General features: G+C 37.5%; 1 protein-coding gene across 1 annotated transcript in view; it reads right to left on the minus strand.

Annotated features, from left to right (window-relative positions):
- Nucleotides 1-25,905, minus strand: part of TRIM37 (tripartite motif containing 37) — an 81,610-nt gene that overhangs the window by 23,674 nt on the left and 32,031 nt on the right. Inside the window, exons 13-21 of the mRNA XM_081108767.1 lie at nt 21,040-21,219; nt 17,859-17,973; nt 15,996-16,211; nt 13,517-13,653; nt 11,052-11,137; nt 7,478-7,672; nt 3,475-3,783; nt 786-914; nt 247-436 (exon numbers count right to left, since the gene is read on the minus strand). Of these exons, the coding sequence (XP_080964893.1) occupies nt 247-436; nt 786-914; nt 3,475-3,783; nt 7,478-7,672; nt 11,052-11,137; nt 13,517-13,653; nt 15,996-16,211; nt 17,859-17,973; nt 21,040-21,219 (1,557 nt within the window). The remainder of the gene's footprint in view (nt 1-246; nt 437-785; nt 915-3,474; nt 3,784-7,477; nt 7,673-11,051; nt 11,138-13,516; nt 13,654-15,995; nt 16,212-17,858; nt 17,974-21,039; nt 21,220-25,905) is intronic.

Here is a 25,905-nt window from a genome sequence, read left to right on the forward strand (position 1 = left end):
AGAAAGTCACATGGATTGGTTGCCTCCAGCATGCATCCCAACTGGGGCTAAGGATTGAACCAGAGCCCCTTTGGTACGGGGGCAGCAACTGAGCAACACTGGTCAGGACAGGTTTCTGATACTTTAAAAGTTGCACTTTAATACAACAAATGAACGTTCTCTCTGCTAAAAAATTAACATACTAGAAATTTATTTTGTTCGTTATGAAGCTATTATTTCATTTCATAAACAAAAAACTTAATTTACCCCAAGGTGACCATCTTCCTCCTTTTCTCAACAGCAGGTAAGCCATTGATAACTGCAACCACAATAGCATTTGAATCCAAAGCCTGACTCTGCAGGTCTTCAGATTTCGGCAGAATATCACCGAAACTGCCATGTGTCAAGGCTCGGGGAGAACTGTGCCTGCTCCCAGACTGAGAGCTTCCTGGGGAAACTACAGAAAAGGAAGGGGATATTCAGATAAAAGGAAAACAAAATGTTCTCTCTCAGATTTCCACTTCAGATCTTATCATACATTTTTAAACTACAGGAAAATGCAAAAATAATTTTAAAATATATCGTAATCTTTTTGATGCCAACTGTTTAAAATTAAGGCATCCAGAATATGCAACCTAATGGCTGCATTTTTTTTTTACTGATGGCTCTAATTAATCTGTTGTGAGATCAAGGAAGTTTTGAATCACGTTTCAGCATTATGGTAGAGTCTAAAGCTATATGTAAGATCAATTCTGAATAACAGACTTCTACCCATGAAAATTACATTTTGAACTCTTCAAATTTACCTTCAGACAGAGGTTGACAGTCTCCCCTTGAATAGGTATTTTCCCCAGGGTCTACTGCTCTTCGAAGTGATAGACTACCTGCTATACTGGACCGAGCTGGCTTGGGTGAATTACTCTTCTTATTTGTGGCTGCAAAGACATTTAAAAACATTTCTGAATATGATAAAATAGCACAAAACTCACTACCTAGGCAGTCAGAGAAAGGTTTAATCTTAACATGCAAGAAAGGTATTCTAGCTACTATGTCAAAAATAAACAAAACAAAGCAGAGGATGCTTTGGTCCCAACTGGTTTATTAGGGGTTTTATTCCAAAAGCACTCCTACTCTGCTGCTTGTGGAGCAGTGTTACTTACAAATCTAAAAAAATAAGTAAGTCAGAAACTTCAAAAGAAAAATCACACCAGACATAGACTCTAATCTCCATGTAATTAAACTAGTATTAACAATAAAAATATAATCGGTAAACACTTGGAAATGGTAAAATATTACTGGTTTGGAAAGAAAATGCTTAATTAGAAATGAACCACAATTATAATGCTTTAAGATGTTTGTGGCTAAATCAGTAATTAGCAGAAATGGATGGCCTTAAAATGAATTAGAAAAAACTGATACTAAGTGGCCTAACATGCAGAGACTCAAGAAGCTATAAAAAGAATTAAATTTTTTAAGAGAATAGATGCATTAAAAGGTAATAAACAGGTTCAGCAAAGTAGAACCATATAAAACCAATAATCAATTGTGTTTTAATCCAACAATCTGAGAATGAAATGTAAAAAACAATTCCATTTTGCAAGAGCATCAAGTAGAAAACAGAGGAAAAAATTAAGCAAAGTAATGTAAGACTTGTACACTGAAAACTATCACACATTGTTGAAAGAAAGAAAAAAAAAAGATAGGAAAATATTGTGTTCACTGATTGGGAGACTTAATACTGTTAATATGGCAGTACCCTCAAACTTGATCTACAGATTTCAACACAATCCCAATAAAACCTCTAGCTATCTTTTTTTTTCCTAATGGCTGAAACTGACAAACCAATTATAAAATTCACATGAAAATGCACAAGATCCATTACACCCCCAAACCATCTTGAATGGAGCACTCACAGTTCCTATTGTAAAACAATAAGCCTGGCTAGTGAGGCTCAGTGGTTGAGCATCAACCTATGAACCAGGAGGGATTATTTCCTGGTCAGGGCTTATGCCCAGGTTTCAGGCTTGGTCCCTAGTGGGGGACGTGCAGGAGGCAGCTAATCAATGATTCTCATCATTAATGTTTCTTTCTCTCTCTCCTTTCTCTCTCTCTCTCTCTCTCCCTCTCTCCCCCTTCCTCTTTGAAAGCAATAAAAATTATTTTTTAAAAATAAAACTACTCATTGGAACATACAACGTATTTTAAACTTGAGAATAAAAAAACTAAAGGGATTTCTAAATAGAGTTGAAAAACATTACAAAAATTCTATTATTGCTAAGGCACAGCACAGAACTTCTGGCTGGACTTCTTCCATGACAGGAAGAGATGAGGCACTGGGAACCTGGGGCAGCCTTCTATTTCCACCCTAATAAATCTTACCACCAGACCTCATGCTCTCATGCCCTCCCCAAAAACGCTTTTGTCACGACACCACAAGGACTGACTCCATTTCCACTCTCAACCCTTTTCAGTTCCTTCTCTACCCAACAAGCAAAGTAATCTTTGTAAAAGGTAAATCAGATAATAAATACTCCCTGATACCTATTCTTTAAAGACTTCCTCCTAAAACCAGAATAAAACACAAAACTCTTTATTGAGGTCTTACCAAAAACCCTACCTGAGCTAGATCCTTCCTACCTCTCTGCTTATGTCCTAATATTCTCCCCCGTGCTGTGTTCACCATATTCAGCCATAAGGTCTTCCTTCGAGCCTTCAAATATGCAGAGCAAATCCTTTATCAGTGACTTTGCATTTTCTGTTGTTTACCCAGAACACTTCCAACACTTCCAACAGATCTTTGCATGGCTGTCACTTTCTTAACCTTCAGGTCACAGTTCAAATGTTGCTTCCTCAGACTTTCTCTGACTACCCTAACTAAAGGAGCACATTCCTCACCTGTTCTTTCCACCCACTCTTCTGTTGTTTCCTTTATAGTACTCTTTACTTTTTATCAACTACAATTATCTTTACTTCTTTACACATTTTAATGTCCAATCCCCACCATATAAATACATGAATGCAAGATCCATAAGGTTAAGGTTTTTGTGTTATTTATTGCCCAGTACAGAATAAGCAATCAAGAAAAGTTAGCTCTATTATACAATTGAAAATATAGTCTGTTTTATTTTTTGTTAATCCTCACTGGAGGATATTTTTTCCATTGATTTTTAGATTGTGAAAGGGAGGGAGGAAGGGGCAGAGAAAAACATGAATGTGAGAGAAACACATCAATTGGTTGCCTTGTGCACATGCCCCAACTGGGCCAGGAATCAAATCCGAGACCCTTTGGTGCTCAGGCTGATGCTCTAACCATTGACTACAACAGCCAGGACAAAAATATAATCTGTTTTAGATAGGAGAAAGGGTGGTATATATCTGTAGTCTCAATTCATTGTAAGAGAGATTTTAAAGTATTATTACTCTGAAAATAACCTGTCCTCTAGCTTCCCAAATGACATGTGGAGAAAAGACACTAACAGGCTCGTTTTCACTTACAGTTTCGTATGTAGCAACTGGCAACTGATGACTTTGCCAAGAGCTCCATTCCCAAATCCTGTAATCTGCCAGAGTTTTCAGTTCCACATGCAGCCAGAGCTGCCTGGTCAGCAGAAAAAAGGCTTGTCTGCATGTCTCCAGAAGGAGCATTGCTGCTTTTTATTTCTGAAAGTGGATTCTTTACATCAGTCTTCATACATCGAACTTCAGCCATTTGAGTTTTCAGTCTTTTTAGCATCTTTAAGTCAGAGGGAACTCGCCACATTGCCTGCTGTTTCCTTTGATCTTTATCTTTTCGACAATATGAAACTTGAGAGAGAAAAAAAGAGAGAGAAACTCATGTTAATATAGATGTTAACATTAATAAAACCATTCTGGCCCTAGCTGGTTTGGCTCAGTGGATAGGGCATCTGCCTGTGGACTGAAGGGTCCCAGGTTCAATTCCGGCCAAGGGTACATGACCGGGTTGCCGGCTCGATCCCCAGTAGGGGGTGTGCAAGAGGCAGTCAATCAATGATTTTCTATCATTAATGCTTCTCTCTCCCCCCCCTTCCTTCCTCTCTGAAATCAATAAAAATATAAAAAATAAAATCATTTTGCATTGTGAAATATGCAAATTTGATGTGTAAATAAGCTACTTTAGGTGGTGTCAACAATAAATGTATGTATTACATGCCATTAATTAAAATAAATATAGTCACAAATATCTTAGTATTATTCATACCTTCAAAGTTAGAATCTGGGTCACATTATAATCACCCAAATCTGTACTAATATTGAACTCTAAAGTTTAAAAAGCTGCACTACTTCCTGTGCTTTCTTCTTTACATTTCTCTTCTCTCAAATTTTCTACACTGAAGTTTTATTATATTCACTAGAGGGCCGGTACACCAAATTTGTGAACTCGGGGGGTGGGGGTGTCCCCGAGCCTGGTCTGTACCCTCTCGCAGTCCAGGAGTCCTCAGGTGATGTCCAACTGACTTCTTAGGCTCGTTCCCACAGCGGGCCTAAGCCGGCAGTCGGACATCCTTAGCGCTGCCACGGAGGCGGGAGAGGCTCCTGCCACCGCTGCTGCACTCACCAGCCATAAGCCTGGCTTCTGGCTGAGCAGCATTCCCCCTGTGGGAGTGCCTTGACCACTAGGGGGCAGCTCCTGCATTGAGTTTCTGCCCCCTGGTGGTCACTGTGGGTCATAGTGACTGGTCATTCTGCCATCGGGCCGAAACCAGCTCTCCGACATCCCCTGAAGGGTCCTCAATTGCGAGAGAGCGCAGGCCAGGCCGAGGGACCCCACTGGTGCATGATCATGGCCAGGGAGGGATGCAGGAGGTTGGCCAGCCAGGGAGGGACCGCAGGAGGGTTCCAGGGCGTGTCTGGCCCAGGGTGGGTTCCAGGGTGTGTCTGGCCCGTCTAGCTCAGTCCCGATAGACTGGATCCCTGCAGCAAGCTAACCTACCCAGAGCATCTGCCCCCTGGCGGTCAGTGCACGTCATAGTGACTGGTTGACCGGTTGACATTCTGCCCCCTAGTGGTTAGTGCATGTCATAGTAAGCGGTTGAGCAGCCTTAGCATATCATTAGCATATTACCCTTTGATTGGTTGACCGAATGACCAGACAGTATATTAGACTTTTATTATATAGGATAATTTTAAAACATAGCCAACTACTTAGCCAAATCTGATATAAAAATATATATATTCTAACTAAATTCAAAATGTTGATTTACCGAAGTACTAGCCAAGCATATGTAGTTATTAAGTGCCATAGAACATCACAAAAGAATAGTTCCCTGCCACTGAGTCTACAGCCATTAAAGTAACAATGTTTTCTTTCTTCCCAGAGAAAGTAGTTGAAGCTGTTTTTAACTTTTCCCCCTACCCAAATATTAAAATGAAAGGTATGAGCAAGGAAAATACACTTTCCTCTCAGGAAAGAAAAGAGCTAAATATTTTGGAAATCAAAGAACATTATGGCTGACTTAAAGCAAAATGAAACTAAACCAAAAAAACACACACAAAACACAATACCTGCACACACATAACACATCCCCAAATGGGGCCAACAGGCACTCAAACCGGACAAAGAACAAGTCCTTTATTAGCAGAAATGGCTACAACAGCCTTCTGCCATAAATGAGGACATACAGTAAAAGGTAGGTGCTGTAGTGTATCAGCCATTTCCCCTTGCACAAAAAGGATTCAGACTGTATTCAGGTATCAGGTGAGCAGCAATGTGCTCAGGGAGGTTAGGTCCCTCCCTTTGGCTCCAGTAGATATGGGTCCAGGACTGGTCTAAGCTCATTCCTCTTTGATAGTGGATATAAGACTCAGTCTCAACCAAAAGACTGGGGGTAAAGAGAAGAGAAGTAACTTCTGGGAAGATTTTCTATCATGATTTGTTGTATTTATTTAACAAACATCTATAAAGTGAGTATCAAATATTTTTAAAACATTAAGTCATTTAATCCTCTCATATCAATCCTCTGAGGTAAGTACTATTACCTCCATTTTATAAATGAGGAAAGACACATAAAGGTTACCTAACATAATACTCAAGGTAACACAGCTAATAAGAATTATTGTATTATTTTCCATACAAACAACTGTAAACCTAGTTCTGCCCCATCCTGTATTTGTTGGATAGTTTCAAACTCTGATTTTTCTTTGGAATATACTCCTAAAAGTAAAGTTACATGATTCAAAGATAGAAATATTTTTGAGCCCAGCCACAGTGGTTCAATGGTTGAGTGTCAACCTATGAACCAGAAGGTCACAGGTTTGATTCCCGGTCAGGGCACATGCCTAGGTTGTAGGCTTGATCCCCAGTGTGAGACTTGCAGGAGGCAACCAATGATTCTCTCTCATTGATGATTTATCTCTCTCTCCCTCTCTTTCTGAAATCAATAAAAATATATTAAAAAAAGAAATATTCTGAACCTACTATAAAATTTTCCTTCAAAAAGGTTTAACCAATATACATTCCTACTTCCAGAACCAGAACTTGTCTGTTTCACTAGGTCTTTGCAAATATTGCCCACAGTTTTCTACAATAAAAACGCCTCAGAAAAATATATAAAATCATATACAATGTGGTAAGTGCTACAAAAGTACAAATATAATACAAAATGTACTTGGGGATCATAGATAAAAGCAATTGTTTTATAACTTGGTTGTAAGCCTACAGAAGTATACCTTAGAAAGGAAAGGGCCTAACTTAATCCAACCTCTGAGAGTCCATTCCCCACTAGGTAGAACAGCTCTAATTCTCTGATTTCTACATGGAGGCTCTACCTTAGACTTTGAAAAATGAGTTCCACTGCTTTAAAGAATCAAAACCATTGTTTTAAGCCACGGATTTAATTTGTATAGTGCTGTTGTTTAAGAAGGTAGGAAAATGTTTGGTATATTTTTTAAAAGCTTTCCAACAAAAATAGTTTTTAAAATGTGTCATTTAAAGGTAAATCCTTAGCTATTCAAAATGACCATGCCATAGCATTTCGAAAAGTCAAACTTTAATATGTATGCGTATAAACTGTATTACAGTAACACAAATGTAATTTCTCTTCAACAAATAACCTTTGTACCTAAACACTGCTGCTAGCTGGTTTAGGTTTTTAGGCTACCGAACATCAAAGTGTGGGTAAACCATCTTTTTCTATATTCAACTTAGACAGAGTTCCACTTGGAAGTTATGGTATTCGTGAGTTGTGCAAAACTCTAAGTCCACTCATAAAGAGGAAAACTGTATTTCATATGGATCAAACTGTCAATTATATACAATTTAAAGGGCAAACCATTAAAAAACCAATCCTCCTTACGGGCATTTTGACATTATTTTCACACGAAATACCTTTGAACAGTAACAAAATATTAATTTGATTAATATAAATGTCATTTTATGACTTACCATGAAAAAATCAATTTGCTACAGAAATATACCGTATTTGGAATAAGAGTTCTTTTGGGGAACCATGAAAAAGGAAAATCACTGTTAATATTTTACCTGTGGGCTGCAACAGTGACGCAGGTGGGCGAGGTTGTAAGCCCCACAAATTTTCCATACTGTTCCGGCCCTTAAGGTCCAACAAATGCATTAAAATGAAAGGATCAATGTCTAATAAATTACTTGTAGTAGCAGAACATAAGTGTGTTCTTCTTGACATTCTACTACTGGCACCAACATAGCCATGGTTACCACCTGCAAAAGAAAAAATAAATACAGAAAGTGCATGCTATATATGTGTACAAATTTAAGTATACTTAAAAGAAAAAAGTAAACTGCTTGATGTTTGAATACTTGTCTCTTAGGATTTTATTTTCATAAGAAGCAGCACAATGAAGAAACCAGATTGCCGTAGAGGTGTACACAAAGCACAGTGGCTGAGCACTGGCCTCATTACTATCCAGAATTCAGGAGCAACCCTCAAACTCATCCTCAGCCCTAGAAATAAAAAAGTGACAATGTATACAGTATATACAATTAGTGGAATGAGAATTAGGAAAAGCTAACATATCTCATAACCCAGTGGTCTTGGATTAAAGACAAATCTCCATAGTATAACAGATTCCAAGAACTAGACACCAAAATAGGAATCTTCTCCAGGTCTCTGGATAGCAAACTGTACAGATCTATGACATGTTTGGTAGACTTTTTTTCTAGCTTAAGTACTGGAACACAAGTTGAAGTTTTTAGACCGAACTTGTTACTGACTGATGGCATAGTACAGACTGTGAGCAAAAGTCCTATTTGTATCACCTATGTTGAACTAAGCTTTAAGCCAAGAAAACCACCTGACTTTTCTCTAGTGCCTAGTACAGCCGTGGGCAAACTACGGCCCGCGGGCCGGATCCGGCCCTTTTGAAATGAATAAAACTATTGAAAAAAAAAGACCGTACCCTTTTATGTAATGATGTTTACTTTAAATTTATATTAGTTCACACAAACACTCCATCCATGCTTTTGTTCCGGCCCTCCGGTCCAGTTTAAGAACCCATTGTGGCCCTCGAGTCAAAAAGTTTGCCCACCCCTGGCCTAGTACAATGCCTAGCAATATTGGATTATGAAAATATTGGTTAAAAATCAACCTTTAATAAAGCTATTTAAATATATTTTACACTGTAATACCTGGAAGCAAGTCACTAAGCATAGCTTACATTTAAGGGTGGAGAGTTACACTTCACCTCCTTGCAGAGGCAATATATAAAAAAATTACTTGGAATTCTTTTGTATGTGCATGGTCTTATATATATTAGTTATATATCTATTCACCTTCAGATTATAAATTACTTAAGAGTAACTCTTTTTCATTGTATTTTCCAGAAATCTGGAAATAGAAAAGAATTTCAATAAATGCCTACCTAATATATAAAATTCCCCAAAGCACAAAATACAAATTAACTGTTTGATTTACTATTGTATCCTCAGCATCTAGAATTCAATGTCTGAACTATAATAGGTGCTCAATAATATATATATATTAAACTAATAAATTATAATTTCAGAATTATAGAACATGAGGTCCATGAGAACAGGGACATCTTTTTTTCAATACTGTAGTTCCTGAAAGTAAAACAGTATTCAGTTTCAGTTAAGTGCTTAGTAAATATTTGGTGAATGAATAATTGAAAAAATATAACCTCCACTTACTCAGTGTCTAAAAATGTTATATATAAGAATTTTCCTACAATACAGTTTAAGAAAGGAAATCAGATTTAACCTAAAAAAAAAAAAAAAAAAGTCTGCCCTAGCCAGTTTGGCTCAGTGGATAGAGCATCAGCCTGTAGATTGAAGGGTTCCGCCAGGTTCAATTCCGGCCAAGGGCACATGCCTGGGTTGTGGGCTCAATCCCCAGTGTGGGGTTTGCAGGAAGCAGCCAATCAATGATTCTCTCTCATCATTGATGTTTCTATCTATCCCTCTCCCTTCCTCTCTTAAATAAATAAAAATTTTTTAAAAAGGCTGAAAGCCCTAGCCACTTTGGTTCAGTGGATAGAGCATTGGCCTGCAGACTGAAGGGTCCCAGGTTCGATTCTGGCCAAGGGCACATGCTGGGTTGCAGGCTCGATCCCCAGTAGGATGTGCAGGAGGCAGCCAATCAATGATTCTTTCTCATCATTGATGTTTCTTTCTCTACCTCTTCCTTCCTCTCCAAAATCAATAAAGAAATATATTAAAAAAAGAAAAGGCTGAAAATATTCAGTAACCTTGACGTAGTACACTCATCTTCCATTTTATACCAAGATGGCCTCTGAATTTTTATGCATTATTTAGAACCTTAAAAATTACATTGAAAACTTAGTAATAAAGTGTATTTACTCAATGTTTATGTGAAAAATATTAAATGATCCCTATTATACTGTTTAAAGTGCTAGGAATACAAAATTCTGACACACATTATATTGCTTCATGGAGTTCAGAGGTGAAAAGCAAAATAGCTATATAAGCAATAAGAATAATGTTTAACATAGGTTAAATAGGTTCTACAGATTCTAATTGGTTAATTTGAGAAAGCAGAAAAGACACCCAGGGCAAGCAGTCTAGGAGGGCTTCCAGTAAGAAATGAAATAAAAGCAAAAATAAGGAGAAGGTAGAAGGAACAACACATTGGGAAGCAAAGATGTGAGAAATACCATGGCACATTTAATGGGCTGAAAAATGATGCAGAGGAGTGTAAGCAGGCTAAAGAAATGAGCAGAAGCCAGCACATAATGGACCTTCTACACCATATTAATGAGTTTGGATTTTATCCATAAGTAACTGGAATCCAATAAAGGGTTTTAAGTAGAGAAGTTACATGATCAGATATCAATTTGAAGGAAAAATCACACCCATTCTGAACTCATGCTGTGGGAAACAGAATGAAGGGGAGCAATAATTGATACAAGGAACCCAGATGAGAAGCTATTTTGAAAGACAGTAGCCTAGAATCTCACAGACTTTTTTAAGTAAACTAGGGGCCGGGTGCACAAAATTAATACACTGGAACGGGGTGGGGGGGGTGTGCCCCTCAGCCCGGCCTGCGCCCTCTCACAGTCCAGGACCCCTCGGATGATGCCTGCCTGCTGGCTTAGGCCCAATCACCCCCTGGGGATCAGGCCTAAGTCAACAGGTGGACATCCTTCTCGCAGTCCGGGATCCCTCGGTCCTTACCACCTGCCTGCTCACTGCTCCTTACTGCTTGGCTCACTGCTCCTTAGCGCTGCCACGGAGGCAGGAGAGGCTCCCGCCACCGCTGCTGCACTTGCCAGCCGTGAGCCTGGCTTCTGGCTGAGTGGCACTCACCCTGTGGGAGCGCACTGACTACCACGAGGCAGCTCCTGTGCCGAGTGTCTGCCCCCTTGGTGGTCAGTGTGCAACACAGCGACCAGTCGTTCTGGTCATTCCACCGTAAAGGTCACTTAGGCTTTATTATATAGCTGAGATAAGGTACACAAAGTGCATTTGCCTGGTACATGAGTACATATCAAATAGCTATTATTATTATTTTAAGAGCTAGTGGCTGCCACATATTAAAATATGATATGGTCAAAAAAGAACAAAGGGAAAACAGAATGGCTTATGGGCTTGACCCTTGTACCTGGAGGTCCTGCAGCAGCCGAATCTTCCATCAGTTCCCCCTCTTCCAATTCCATGTTGTTGTATTCCACATCGTTTTCTCCAGACCTAAGAATACACAAAATTCATTATTCCCAAAAAGTTAAGCAAAATTAACATTATTTATCACACCTCAATGAATTTTATAACAATAATGCACAGCTTTCTCTTGTGAAGACAGATATTACTAAATACAAAAATGAAGAAAAAGACTTTGGTCATTATCACATGTATAGTTAGTTGTAATAGTCAAACTACCTTTAAAAAATACCAAAATAGCTTGGAAACATTAAATTTTTAAGAGAAAATCTGAGAACCATTGTAGAGCAAAAGATTATAGCTTTAAATAATATGTACCTTAATGACAGTAACTTAGGCTTAAAATACTACATTTTAGCCTTAGCTTGTCTGGGTCAGTGGATAGAGCGTTGGCCTGCAGACTTGAGGGTTTCAAGTTCGACTATGGTCAAGGGCATGTACCTCGGCTACAGGCTCAATCCCGGTCCAGGGCCATGTGTAGGAGGCAACTAATCCATGTGTCCGTCTCACATGGATGTTTCTCTTTTTCTGTCCCCCTCCCCCCCTCTCTAAAAATCAATGGAAAAATATCTTTAGGTGAGGAATAAAAAACAAACAAAGCACCACTACATTTTAAGGTTCAAAAAGAAAGATGCTCAAATTACTGCATATATTAAATATTTTCCTAAAATATTATTTCAGAATAACTGGTAATATCCTCTTATCAAAGTCCTCAAAGTATATCATACCAAAAAACACTATTACCTTATTTTATTTTTTTATATATAAATTTTTATTGATTTCAGAGAGGAAGAGGGAGTAAGAGATAGAAACATCAATGATGAGAGAGAATCATTGACCGGCTGCCTCCTGGACGCACCCCACTGCAAATCGAGCCTGCAACCCAGGCATAAGCCAGGACTCTTTAGTCCGCAGGCTGACACTCTATCCACTGAGCCAAACCAGCTAGGGCTTTTCAAATCTTTTTGCTATTTTGTTGGTATTTCCTTTGAAAAATGGGCTGATGCCAGGGCTGGAACAGAGAAAGTACAAGGTGAACCTGGAATGTCTTTTAGTGCCAGAAAATAAGTGCTTTAAAAATTGTGAGGACATCTCAAAGGACACAGGAGTTATCTCTTTAACAGGCTCCCATTGGCTAAATCTTAGATAATCTGAGTAATAAATTATGATAATAAATGGGTTAAATTATTTAATATAAGAATCTGTGAGTCCATACTAATGAAATTAATCAATTAATTAATAGGGAAAGTTCTTCCTTAAAGTAAAATTCCAACTAAGTGCAGAATGAATAATGGTATCATCATCTGGCAATCAACACAGTAATTTTCTCCAAGCTAGTATCATCAATGGATGCTAAAATTAATGGACAAAAGTACAATGAGAAAAAGTTATTTACAGTCTCAAATTATGTTCCCAAGAGATATTTATTATTCACAAAAGGAAAAAGTCATAATTGTAGAGAAGGGAAATCAGGAAGATACCCTCTTAACCAGGTATCTAAATTAATCAACCCTAATGGGACAGATTAAAGACATGCCTCCACTTCCCCCTCATACAATATACTGAAAACATTCCCTCACCACTCTGTAGTGTTCTTCCCACAGGTGCATAACCTCAGTCTAATGGTGAGGAAACATCAGACAATTGCAAACTGAAGATTTTCTACAAAATAACTGCTATGTCTTTCTCAAAAGTGTCGAAGGCATACAAAACAAAGTAAAAAAAAATGAAATAAAAGACTGAGTGACCCCAATTGGGGCAAACTAAAGAGACTTAACTGTAGTTACATAAGAAATATACTTGTTTTCCGGAAGTACATAATGGGACGTATACCCACCTAACCTCAAATGTCTCACAAAAAATTGTATGGTGAGAGAGAAATATAAAGCAAAATATTAACATGTGAGGAAAGAATACAGGCAGTTTTTTTAAATAGGGGAATTCTTAGTATTTTTTGCGACTTTTCTTAAATATGAAATAACGGCAAAATTAAAAGTTAAAACAAAAATTAAAACTCAGGCCCTGGCCAGGTGGCTCGGTTGGCTGGAGTGTGTCTCACACCAAAAGGCTGCAGGTTCAATTTACGGTCAAGGCACATACCTAGGTTGCAGGTTTCATCCCTGGGACAGGAGGCAACCGACAGATGTTTCTCTCTCTTTCTCTCTCTCTCTCTGGCATGCACGCACAAATCAATAAAATATATATCCTTGGGTGAGATAAAAAAGAAAAATTAAAACTCAGTTTGGAACGCAGAGATGAAAGAGTGGAAACTAATTCAAGTATCTCCTTTAAAATCCTTTATTTATAAAGATTATCAAGAAAAAATGCTAAATATCCCCACTTTTAGATCTAGTTAATATCCAATTATCATGTAGATGTTTTATAGGGTAGTTAATGTACAACACTCACATAGTTTCTTCATCAATGTCATTTTCCTCCGTGTTACTTGTTGCTGTGGAACTGGCAGAGGAACTGCTACCATCGAGGTGGTTTACTTCATCTTCACCAACAAGATCCAGATCCAGATCCCCATCTGAAAGCTCATGCTAGAACAAGGAAAGAAATAAAGACTTTTATCTCAAAAAACAATTGAGTATGGAGCAAGCACCAAATAACAATGCAATCATCAGAATTCTCTGCTCGTGTGCCCAATCACCTAAGCCCCGTAGGAAAAAAAAAATCACACAACCACATTACCTGGTACTACTGATTTATTGCTGCCAATTTCAGCGGGGCCCTTAATGTAATCGGAAATGCTTCCAGTATTCCATGTTAGCTTCCAGTAAGGCTCCATACTGAGTAACATTTCAAATTATCATTCCTCAAGTCCTACCTAACCTCTATTATCCACAAGGTCATTGTAAAACCTGCACCTACCTGCATAGAAAAGCACATTGGCTATTAAACACAAATTACTCCACCTTTCAGCTGCCCTACATGTAAACTCCATCTTTATCTCACCCTATCAAAAGATTAACGCAAATGCTCAGTTCCAGACCCTATTAGTTTCCTTAAATACTTGGGGTTTGTCAATCAATACCTTAAACTTATCTTTAGTCTCCCTAATGGCTCCTTCATTTTTTTTTTTTTTTTTAAATTCTGGCATCAGTCTTTATTATTCCTTCAGAAACCATGTCTCCATTACCTTAGAGAAAGCATGTCAAATTCAATGGCGAACAAGGGCCAAATAAACAAGGTTTAAGTTTATGTGGGCCACAAAAAAAACAAAAGCTTCAATTTTCATAGAAACGGAGGTTTATTTCGATAGAGACATGCTGAATACAAAGGGCTGAAATAAATGAGTAATCATTAACATAAAATAATAAAACATTTAAATAAAAATATTTTTTCTTGAACATTAACTTACCAGACACTGAATAACTGCACAAATTAATAAGCCTAATGCAAAATAAACCTATTTTTCTTGTTCTCAGAAAGCAAAATATTTCCCATTGCACAGACCAAACAAGTCAGTACAAGACTAATGATGGGGCAATCGACTGCTAAAATATTCGCTGCTAGCATTAGTGGAGAGAAATGGCGCGCCTGCGTGTAAGGCATGTAAGGGAAATGAATGCAACACGATTATAGTAATCAGTCATTAGCGAACGTTGTAGTTTATCATTAATAATTATGTATAACAGAATGCTGTAAAAATTAAGTTACGAAATTTTTGTTAAAATGTTTCTTACACACCGTTATATTGCCTGGGCCACAAAAAATATTCCCCGTGAGTTTGACATGCTTGCCTTAGGGCAACGATTCTCTTTCTTTTTAAAAAAAAATAATTCCTTATTGTTGCATGTATTACATAGGCCCCCCTTTTTCCCTCATTGACCCCCTCCAGCCCACCCTCACCTCCCACCCTCACCTCCCCAATGTCAGTGGCCATGGGCTATGCATATATGCATACAAGGTTCTTGGTTGATTACTTCCCACCTACCTACCCTCCCCGACCTTCCCTCCAAGATTCTGCCCTCTGTTCCCAGGCTTCCATGTCTCTGGATCTACTCCGTTCATCAGTTTACTTTGTTACTGAGATTCCACATATGAGTGAGATCATGTGATACTTGTCTTTCTCTGATTCACTTATTTCACTTAGCATGACACTTGCCAGGTCCCTCCATGCTGTCTCAAGGGGTAAGAGATACTTTTTTTTTTATTGCTGCACAGTATTCCATGGTGTAAATGTACCACAGCTTTTTGATCTACTCATCTACTGATGGGCACTTAGGCTGTTTCTAGACTTTAGCTACTGTACATTGTGCTGCTCTGTAGGGGTGCATACATTCTTTCTGATCGGTGTTTTGGGTTTCTTAGGATATAGATATTCCTAACAGTGGGATCACTGGGTCAAATGGCAGTTCCACATTTAATTTTTTGAGGAAACACCATACTTTTTTCCATAATGGCTACACCAGTCTGCATTCCCATCAGCAGTGTACTAGGGTTCCCTTTTCTCCACATCCTCTCAAAAAGCTTTTCTCTGTATCCCTATCTTACCTCAAATAAAAACAACCACTCCTTGAATTCTCATTCTGTTCATTATTTAGCTGAGACAAAACCTGGCTATCTCCTAAGTCCTAAATGAATCTATCTACATATGCAATGACAAGGCATTTACTAGTTTCAGTGAATAAAAATACAACACATTTTAAAAATTCACAATCTATAGTTTCTAGAATGTACATCAGTTTGTTGTGTAGAATGTAGTTTTCTACAATAAATTAATTTTAAAACTTTAAACACTTTGATTCAGCAACTTCTGACTTGACTAACAGATAAGATTTTTAGCACACTGACTCCTCTACATCACATGATAAAAACCACGATCTTATTAAATTTCTCTTATCAAACACAAAATAAATCTAAAAAACTGGTGTATTACATGATAATCCTCATTCTGAATCTTCTCCTCATCTTCATCCTCTTTGGCCTCTCTTACAGAAGCTGAAATAGGACCATCCTGGAGAAGCATGTCAGCACAGGACCCAGACTTCTTAGATCGTGTCTCAGGACTGTCATCATTTTGGGGGCTAAGATGATTAGCTGGTGGTGACAAATCTCTTGATTTCTGAGTTCGAGATAACTCAATAGTAAGTCTCTTTTAAGACAAAAACAGCACGAATAAACAAGTTATAAGCAGTGTTTCTATGGAAAAGCAAAAAATATTTAAAAAATATATAATATGTTCTTAAAACCATTTCTTGTACCATCTCTCTCACCACCTGCTGCCTTCTGCTTATGGAAAAATCTGTGACAAAGAAAAACAGCCCACCCTGGCCAGTGTGGCTCAGGGATTATAGCGTCAGCCTGAGGACTGAAGGATCTCGAGCTCAATTCCTGGTCAAGGGCACATACCTGTGTTGCAGGTTAGACCCCGGCCCCAGTCAAAGTCTGGGTCAACTACCTAGGACTGCTTTACAGTTCCCCAAAGAGTGTCATGTTCTAAATAACCTATATTCTAAACTGTCACATCAAAGTCTTTCTCTTCTCTCCTTCCCTTCCCTCCCCTCCATTCTCTCTGGAAAAAAGAAAGAAAAATTGCCTAATTTATTCTCATCCTTCTCCTATCCAGCCCAAGCTACACGTACAGTGAGCGAACTCTAAAGTAAATATAGGCAGTTTTAAATAGTACATATAACATGAAAATCTCTGAAAGTATGTATTTATTCATATATTACTCCCTGATCTATTAGCCAATTTTGGCACTTCAAAAGCTTCCACCCCATCTCATTTTCAATTGGCAGAAGAAACATTCCTTACATATTTAGTTTACCGTGGTAAAATAAAAATTAACTTATTCTCCCCAGTGCTCAATTCAACAATAATGAGAATTCAAGATGGGGCAATTTTCAGTTGTTCTATAGCTCTGAATCCTCTAAATTCAAGACAGCATGGGGAAGAGAAATACAGAAGTCACTGAAAAAAACACAGAGAGATAACCTCAAACTAGAGCAGCACTGTAATACAATTTTATGCAATGATGCAAATGTTTCTGTATGCAATGCCCAATATAAGCATTTAAAATGTGGCCATGCCCTAGCTGGTTTGGCTCAGTGGATAGAGTGTCAGCCTGAGGACTGAAGGGTCCCAGGTTAGATTCCGGTCAAGGGCACATGCCTGGGTTGTGGGCTCGATCCTCAGTAGGGGGCGTGCAGGGGGCAGCCAATCAATGATCCTCTCTCATCATTGATGGTTCTATCTCTCTCTCCCTCTCCCTTCCTCTCTGAAACCAATAAAAACATTTTTTTAAAAATTAAAAAAAAATAATAAAAAGAAAATGTGGCCAGTGCAACTAAGGAACTGCATTTTTTTTAAGTTTACATATTTATATATGGCGAGTGGCTACTGAGCAGTAAAGACTTATAGGTTCAAAGGTGGTAAGAATGGACAACAGCCGAAACCGGTTTGGCTCAGTGGACAGAGCGTCAGCCTGCGGACTGAAAGGTCCCAGGTTCGATTCCGGTCAAGGGCATGTACCTGGGTTGCGGGAACATCCCCAGTAGGAGATGTGCAGGAGGCAGCTGATCGATGTTTCTCTCTCATCGATGTTTCTAACTCTCGATCTCTCTCCCTTCCTCTCTGTAAAAAATCAATAAAATATATTTAAAAAAAAAGAATGGACAACAAAATAATTGGACTTTTCTACAAAATTACAAACAGCAAGAAGTACCCCAAATCTAATTATAAATGTTAACAGGCCAATAAGATAAAACACTAAACCCAAAATATGTATTTTTGTCCTTACCTCTTTAAGGTTATTTATTTGTTGGATATAGCTAGTCTGTGCAGCCTCCAATTGAGTAATATACCAATGCTGGTCCCGGCATTTTTGAAAGAAAGTTGGTGAACGAACCTGAAACCTTAAAAAAAATAGCTGCACATGAAAAATAATCCAAATAATAAAATATCATCAAACAAGCCTTGAATCTATAACTATAAATTCTAAAATTTTAAGTTTCATTATCACGTGAGGCCAAAATTCAAAATGTACTCAGAGCTCCTCATATTTCCCACTTATACATGTACTTTACAAATTATAGTAAAATAAGGTTCTGTAAAGTCATCTATAAATCAGTTGTCTAAACTTAAACTGTAGAGTTCTAAAGACATACCATTACATATCATTGTTAACCTACTAACGCATTATTTATTATAATAATCTAGCTAAAATACAAGGTTGATCATGACTCAAGAACAGGACCATACTATGCAGGAAGGAGGAAGCTAACATTTCTTGACTAGGTCAGGCCCTAGCAAAATAGGTAGTTTTTAGGCACTGCCCTTTTTCCTTCCTTCTTCCATCTCAATTTCCCTATTTCCTGTTCCTCAGTAAAAAATGACTTAAAAGGTCAACTGCCCAGAACTGCTTTACAGTTCCCCAGTCTCATGTTATAAATAACCTATATTCATGTTCTAAATTATATTCCCAACCCCTCCAGAGAGCAACACAAAATCAAAACTCTGCATATATCACAATACAGTATATTTTAGCTAGAGTTAAGAAAAAAAACAAATATCTATATTAATGCCTATGGTGAATAAATGACAAGGTCTTAATCTATTCAGAGCTATCTCTGTATTTAAAAAGCTAATATGCATTAACGCAGGGGTCCTCAAACTTTTTAAACAGGGGGCCAGTTCACTGTCCCTCAGACCGTTGGAGGGCTGGACTATAGTTTAAAAAAAAAAACAACTATGAACAAATTCCTATGCACACTGCACATATCTTATTTTGAAGTAAAAAAACAAAATGGGAACAAATACAATATTTGTATTTGCATGTGGCCCGCGGGCCGTAGTTTAAGGACCCCTGCATTAAAGCAAAAGAAGCCTTCCACCTTTGTTATATAGCCTAATATGACTCCAATTACAGTGGAAAAAAATTACAGTAACATATAAAGATGTTTCTAAAGAGTAACAAGAGGCAAGGCTGATTTGGAAGCTTGCAAATCCTTTCTAGTCTTGCCAATCTTATGTTAAATACCATCCCATTCTTTTCCTACAATTTTACAGCTAGTGTAAGAAGCTACTGACCATCTAATAGTTGTCTGCAGCAGGTGTCTATTTTCCGTAAGGATATTCATGTAGCAGAGAGTGGAAAAAGTTTACTGGACCACCATTCTGAGTGGATAATGCCTAGTCAGTATCCTATATAATAAAAGCCTAGTATGCAAATTGTTTGACCGGGAGTTCGACCACTCGCTATGACATGCACTGACCGCCAGGGGGCGGCGCGGAACATGGTGGGCGTGGGCGATGAAGTGCTGGCAGCAGGCGGGCAGTGGAGTCGCTGCCGGCCCCGATGGGCCCCGACAAGAATGGGACTGCAGAGGGATAGTGGAGGTGAGTGGGTGGTGCCAGGCCAAGGCGGGTGTGAACAGGGGCCCGATTACCCAAAAGACAGCGATGGCGGCAGGAGGCAGGGCCACCACCTGGCTTCCAGGCACTGAGAGAACTGGGTGGGCAGCCCGGCCACAATAGATCATCCCACCAACGGGATGGTGGAGCAGCCAAGCCACAGTGGAGTGCCAGGTGGGGCTACAAGGCTAGGAGTGTGAGCTAGAGCCCAATCCCCACAGGCTACCCCGAGGGACCTCACCCATGCATAAATTTGTGCACCTGGCCTCTAGTACACGAATAAGATCTTTGAATGACTAATAAAAGCATGGTCAACCCTGAACATTTTTAGTGCCAAAACAAAAGCAAGCAACCCTGACCAGTGTCTCTCAATGGTTGGAGCATCAGCCCGCATGCCCAAGGGTCAAGGGTTTAATTCCTGGTCAAGGGCACGTACCTAGGTTGTGGGTTCACTCCCAGTCGAGGCATATGCGAGAGGCAACTAGTCAATTTAACTCTCTCACATACATTTTCCTCTTTCTCTCTTTGTCCCCCACCCCTTCCACTCTCTCTGAAAAAGCAATGGAAAAAATATCCTCAGGTGAGGATTAACAACAAGAACAACAAAACGAAAGCAAACAGAAGATAAAATTCCTTAACTTTCTTTTTTTTATATAAAATAAATTGTTATTGATTTCAGAGAGGAAGGGAGAGGGAGATAGAAACATCAATGATGAGAATCATTGATCAGCTGTCTCTTGCATGCCCCCTACTGGAAATCAAGCCAAAACTTGGGCATATGCCCTGATTGGGAATCAAGCTGTGACCTTCCTGATTCATGAGCCACACTGGCTGAGCTATACTTTTTTTCTTTCCTTAAAATAAAAAATAAATACATATCTATATGCTAATTGTTCCTCCAACCGTTTGACCAGTCACTATGATGTGCACTAACCACCAGGGGTTAGACGCTCCAACTAGTACAGAGTCTATTTTTTAAGTATGCAAGTCCCCATTTGTAACATCAAATTAAAACATCTTGTAATGATGCTCAAAATTTCTGACTTGTGACGGTTACCCCAACATTAAATGGGGCTGTTGTGGTATGATAGTGTTTATGTTCTGTCCTTTCTTGCAAAGAACACACTAACTAGTATCACTTAGTTTGATTCATCTCTATTCCCTTACTTTTCATTTGCTGTTATCTAGAAGGAACTGAAAATATTTTTGTGAAATTCAGCTTATAAAACCTGTCACCTTAATGTCAAGTGAAGAAAAAAAGCAAGTGACCGTGTTTTTGATTTGCAAATAGTGAGGTTGCAATAAGTTCAATGGATAAATAGAACCTTACTATATTTATTAGAAGTAGTAGTTTCCTTTTTATGGAATTACTAACTAAATGTCAACATTTCTAACTTAAATTATTCACTGACTACACAAGACTCCTGAAAGAAATGGTTAAGAACATAGTAAGATTATAGTTGGTATGAATTTTAATATTCACCTTTGTTAAATAGGCTTTTAAAATAAAGTTCTGGTGACATTATTCCCTCATGATAAAAACCACAATATCAAATGTTTCCTAGTACCTTAAAATTACTGTATCATTTTGTCGATTCAAGTATCCTTCATTTGCAAGTAAGTCCAAACGGAAAAATCTATTATAACCCCAGCATTCTCCAACTTCAAAGTCAGATGCAAACTCTCGAATGATGTTTTTCGTAGGATCATTGCAGGACTGATGAACCATTTCTACACGATATTCATATCTAAAATTAAAAAAAACTGAATATTAATATAGTTGGTAAACCAGAATAAAAAGACTCATCAAAACATTATGGTCATTAAGTAATTACCTGAGAAGAAACTTTATATACAATTACATTTCTTTCAGAAGGATTGTATTATTTATAAAGACAGCAGTGTTATGAATGGCCTATCCCAACATGACTGGCAGTAGGTCTCTCTTTCCTCCCATATTGTTTATCAATATAGCAGGTATAAAACATCACCTCAGTAAATAAACAAATTTGTATAAAATAGTACTTTCAAAGTTACTTTTGTTTGTTTTAGCAAAGCTGTATGCTTTTTCATATATTCATTACCTATATTTCTTCACATGTAAAAATTCTGCCATTTCCTTTGAGATTTATCACCATGCAATTTTAAACTAAACAGTAAATTTTAAATACTCTATTTTTCCAATTCAAGTTAAAATAAATTAACTGTGCATTCAGAAATTCAAGCCTATAAACTCTTCTAACAAAAAATAAGTATAAATTGGGAAAGCCAATATATTCAGATTTCCCTATCTTATAAAGCATAAAACTTTCAAGTCTCCAAACTCATTTTTACTAAGAAAGCATTATTACAAAAAGAAAGAAAAGTGAAGAAATAAAGATAATCAGAAGGAAGACTCAACACTAATGTGGGCAAAAAAGAGGTTCTATGGAAAATAACATCACAGGGTAATATGATCATAAATTCCTAAGTGCCCAGGTCATGGTGGGTAGTCATGCAGCAGGCCTATAATGTCTTTAGCAAGGTTTTAAGCCAGCCCTGTCCATTGTTCTTGTGCATCTAGATTAATACACTTAGAAGTAATACCCCCTGAATACAATCTTAACTATCCTTTAATCCATTCCCCACCTTGCTTTCTCCAATCTTTCTCCCCTCCTAATTTCAAATGCATAAAAGCTGCTGCAAGCCTGCTATTCTTGGGAGCATTTGAAATCCTGTTCACCAGCATATGGCATCAGTCTGGCTCAAATACATTTTTATAAAAATTCTCTACAAGTTTGCACATTCTTACATCAGTAGTAACCAAAATGCTTCTCCTTTTTGGCGGAGGTAAATTTTGTATCTGTGTGTGTGTGCTTTTAATTTAATTTTTCAATTACAGTTTACATTCAATTTACTTTGTATTAGTTTCAGGTGTACAGCAAGGTGGAGGTAAAAAAATTTTTAAATGTGTTTTTATTGATTTCAGAGACAGGCAGGGAGAGGGAGAGAGAGATAGAAACATCAATGATGAGAATCATTGATCGGCTGCCTCCTGCACATCCCCTACTTGGGATCTAACCCACAACCTGGGCATGAGCCCTGGTCAGGAATCAAACCATGACCTCCTGGCTCATGGGTCAACACTCAACCACTGACCCACACCAGCCAGGCTGGACGTAAATTTTTTAAAGAAAAAATAGCTCAACCTGCTATTTCTGCTGGTAAAGTAGACATAAGAAAAAAAATTACAGCTCCTTACTTACAAATACTGTGTGTTAGTATTTCTTTAAGCACTGTCAAATTATTTTTATATTAGTGTCTCTCATAATGTGTTATCTAGATTGATGACACAAAGAACTGACCAGTACAAAAGCTGTGATATTTTTTTGACTGTCTACATTTTATAGAAGTCATGAAGCCAGCTCCATAGTACAAAGGGTACCACTATATGTCCAGAAATAAACTCAAATATTGATGCACAATTGATTTTTGACAAGGGTGCCAAAATCTTTCAATAGAAAAAGAAAAGTCTCTTAAACAAAAAATTAACTCAAAATGGATCAACAACCTAAACGTAAGGGGTAAAACTTACTTTCAGAAGAAAACATGGGGATACATCTTTATGAATTCAAATTTGGCAATGGATTTGTCGATTTGACTCCAAAAGTATAAGCAACAAAAGAAATCATAGATAACTTAGACTTCATTAAAATGAAAACTTTTTGTGCCCCAAAGGACATTATCAAGAAAATGAAAAGATAACCTACAAAATGGGAGAAACTATTGTCAAATCATATACCTGATAAAAATTTAGCATATGAGATAAAGAATACTTATAACAATTTAATAACAAAAAGACAAGCAACCCAATTTAAAAATGAGCAATGAACTTGAAAAGACGTTTGTCCAAAAAAAGTTATATACAAAGGCCACTAAGCACATAAAAAGATGTTCAGTTTCACTGGTCATTAAGGAAATGCAAATCAAAACCACAATTAGATACCACTTCATACTAGGATAGATATAAAATATATTTAAAAATGGAAAATAAGTGTTGTTGAGGATGTGGAGAAATACAAATTCATGTAAATTGCCAGTAGGAATGTGGAATGGTACAGCCATTGTGGAGAACAGTCTGGCAGTTCCTCAAAATGTTAAACACAGAATTACCATATAAACCAACTATTCCACAATTAGGTATACATTAAATAAAGAAAGCATATGTCCCTATAGAAACCTGTACATGAATATTTATAGAATTATTCATAATAGCCAAAAAGTGAAAACAATCCAAATGTCCATCAACAAACCAATGATTAAACAAATTGAGGTATATATGTATATTGGGTATTATTCAAACATATTCTCCTATATAATAAAAGGCCAATATGCAAATCAAACGGACAGCAGAAAGATGGGTCACTATGACGCACACTGACCACCAGGGGGGGGCAGATGCTCAATGCAGGAGCTGCCCCCTGGTGGTCAGTGCGCTCCCACAGGGAAAGTGCCACTCAGCCAGAAGCCCTGGGCCAGGCTCATGGATGGTGAGCACAGCAGCGGTGGTGGGAGGCTCTCCTGCCGCCACTGTAGTGCTAAGGATGTCCGACTGCCAGCTTAGGCCTGGACTGCAGTAAGACGCAGGTCAGGTTGAGGGACCAGCCCCCCCACCCCCGTCCCTGCCCCGATTGCATGAATTTCATGCATCGGGCCTCTAGTAAAGGAATAAAGTTGGTATGTGCTACAACATGAGTGAACCTTGCAAACACTATGCTAAGCCAAACACAAAAGTTACAATATTATATGAACTTTTATATGAAATATCCAGAATAGGCAAATACAGAGAGAAAGCAAAGTAGTATTTGTCTAGGAATGGGGGAAGGAAAGAATGGGCAGTGTTTACTTAATGGGTATAGGGTATTCCGGGGTGAGAAAAACATGTTGAAATTAGAGAGAGGTGGTAGGTGTACAACACTGTAAATGCACTGCATTTCACTGAACTGCATATTTTTATATGGTTAATTATATTTCATGTAAATTTCACCTAAAAAATAAGTTTTTTTACTATTTTAAAAGTGCGTAGTGAAAAACTCAAAACTCACAGAGAAACAATCAAGAATACTGAAAAATTCGGGAAGATATTAATGCAGATGGTCAAATACATCCAGGAAAAGGATAGGTAGAAGTTTAAAGTCAATATATAAGTTTTTGAAAAATCAGTTCCTTTGTATGAAAAATCATATAATGCTTGAAAAAAAGTCATTTTTTCACTGCATTAGTTTTTTAAAATTATGACTAATATAGACCTATTTTTCTAATAAATACGGCAATTAATCCAAGTTAAATTACACAGCACCTCAACTTCAATCTTAGATAAAACGAAAAACTTAAATTGGAACATTCCAACTTAAATTCTTTCCTTCTATCAAACTGAAAGTCTGAATAAATTTAACAACTGTTAAGTTAAAATTTTAGTCTGACTAAAAGTACTCCCCCAGAAAAATTCTACTCTTTCCTTCAACCACTCAAATTCCTGTTTCTAAAACAAGTCACTCAGCATATACTGTTAAGAGTCAATTCCAGGATGTCACTCAAGTGCAGATTTTCTCTGAAAGCCCACACACATGTGAATGCTAACACATACCTATTGTATTGAGAAACTGAAGCATAATAAAATTATGGAAAAGTACTTCTGCAGGGTCCCAGGTGATATTAAAATCTACTAGACAATGATACAATAATTTTTTATTCCCTATTTTGACAGTTAAACTACCTCAACTGTTAAACTCTTAATTGCATAATTAAATGACATTTCAGTATTTGATGAAAAAGTATTCAAAACTCTTCTCTAGGATTACTGAAGCATTAAGAGAATTAACAGATAATAAGATATCTTTTTTCAGAACTTATCACCGTCTAGCTTTGTTATTATACCACTGCATATACAGTATCAGAACCATGTTCTACCATCCTGTCCTTTATGCTTTAGTTGTCATGTATTTTACTTCTACATTTATAAACCATAAAATACAATGTTAATATTTGTTGTTTAAATAGTAAATTATCATTTAAAGTTATCTTAATAGTAAAAATTTTTTAACTTAGCCAAGCAATTTCCATTTCTGCTGTTCTTAATTTGTTTAGATTCAGATGTCCAACTAGTATTATTTTCCTTGTATGTACAGCAGGTGCTTTAACATTTCTTATAGTCCATGTTTGAAAATATGCCTGAAAATGTCTTTACCTTACCTTTATATTTTAAAAGATATTTTTGTGGGGTACAAAATCCTAAATATTTTTTTCCCATCAGCCTTTCTAAGACATCCCTTTATAATTCCACTGGTATTGTTTCCAGTGAAAACTCTTGATTTCATCCTTACCTTTGTGCCTCTATAAATGCGGTTTTTTTCCTTCTAGTTTTTGGTTTGTTTGTTTTTTTAAATATGTTTTTA

This window comes from Myotis nattereri, assembly GCF_964212035.1.
Source record: "Myotis nattereri genome assembly, chromosome: 16".
Taxonomy (NCBI): domain Eukaryota; kingdom Metazoa; phylum Chordata; class Mammalia; order Chiroptera; family Vespertilionidae; genus Myotis; species Myotis nattereri.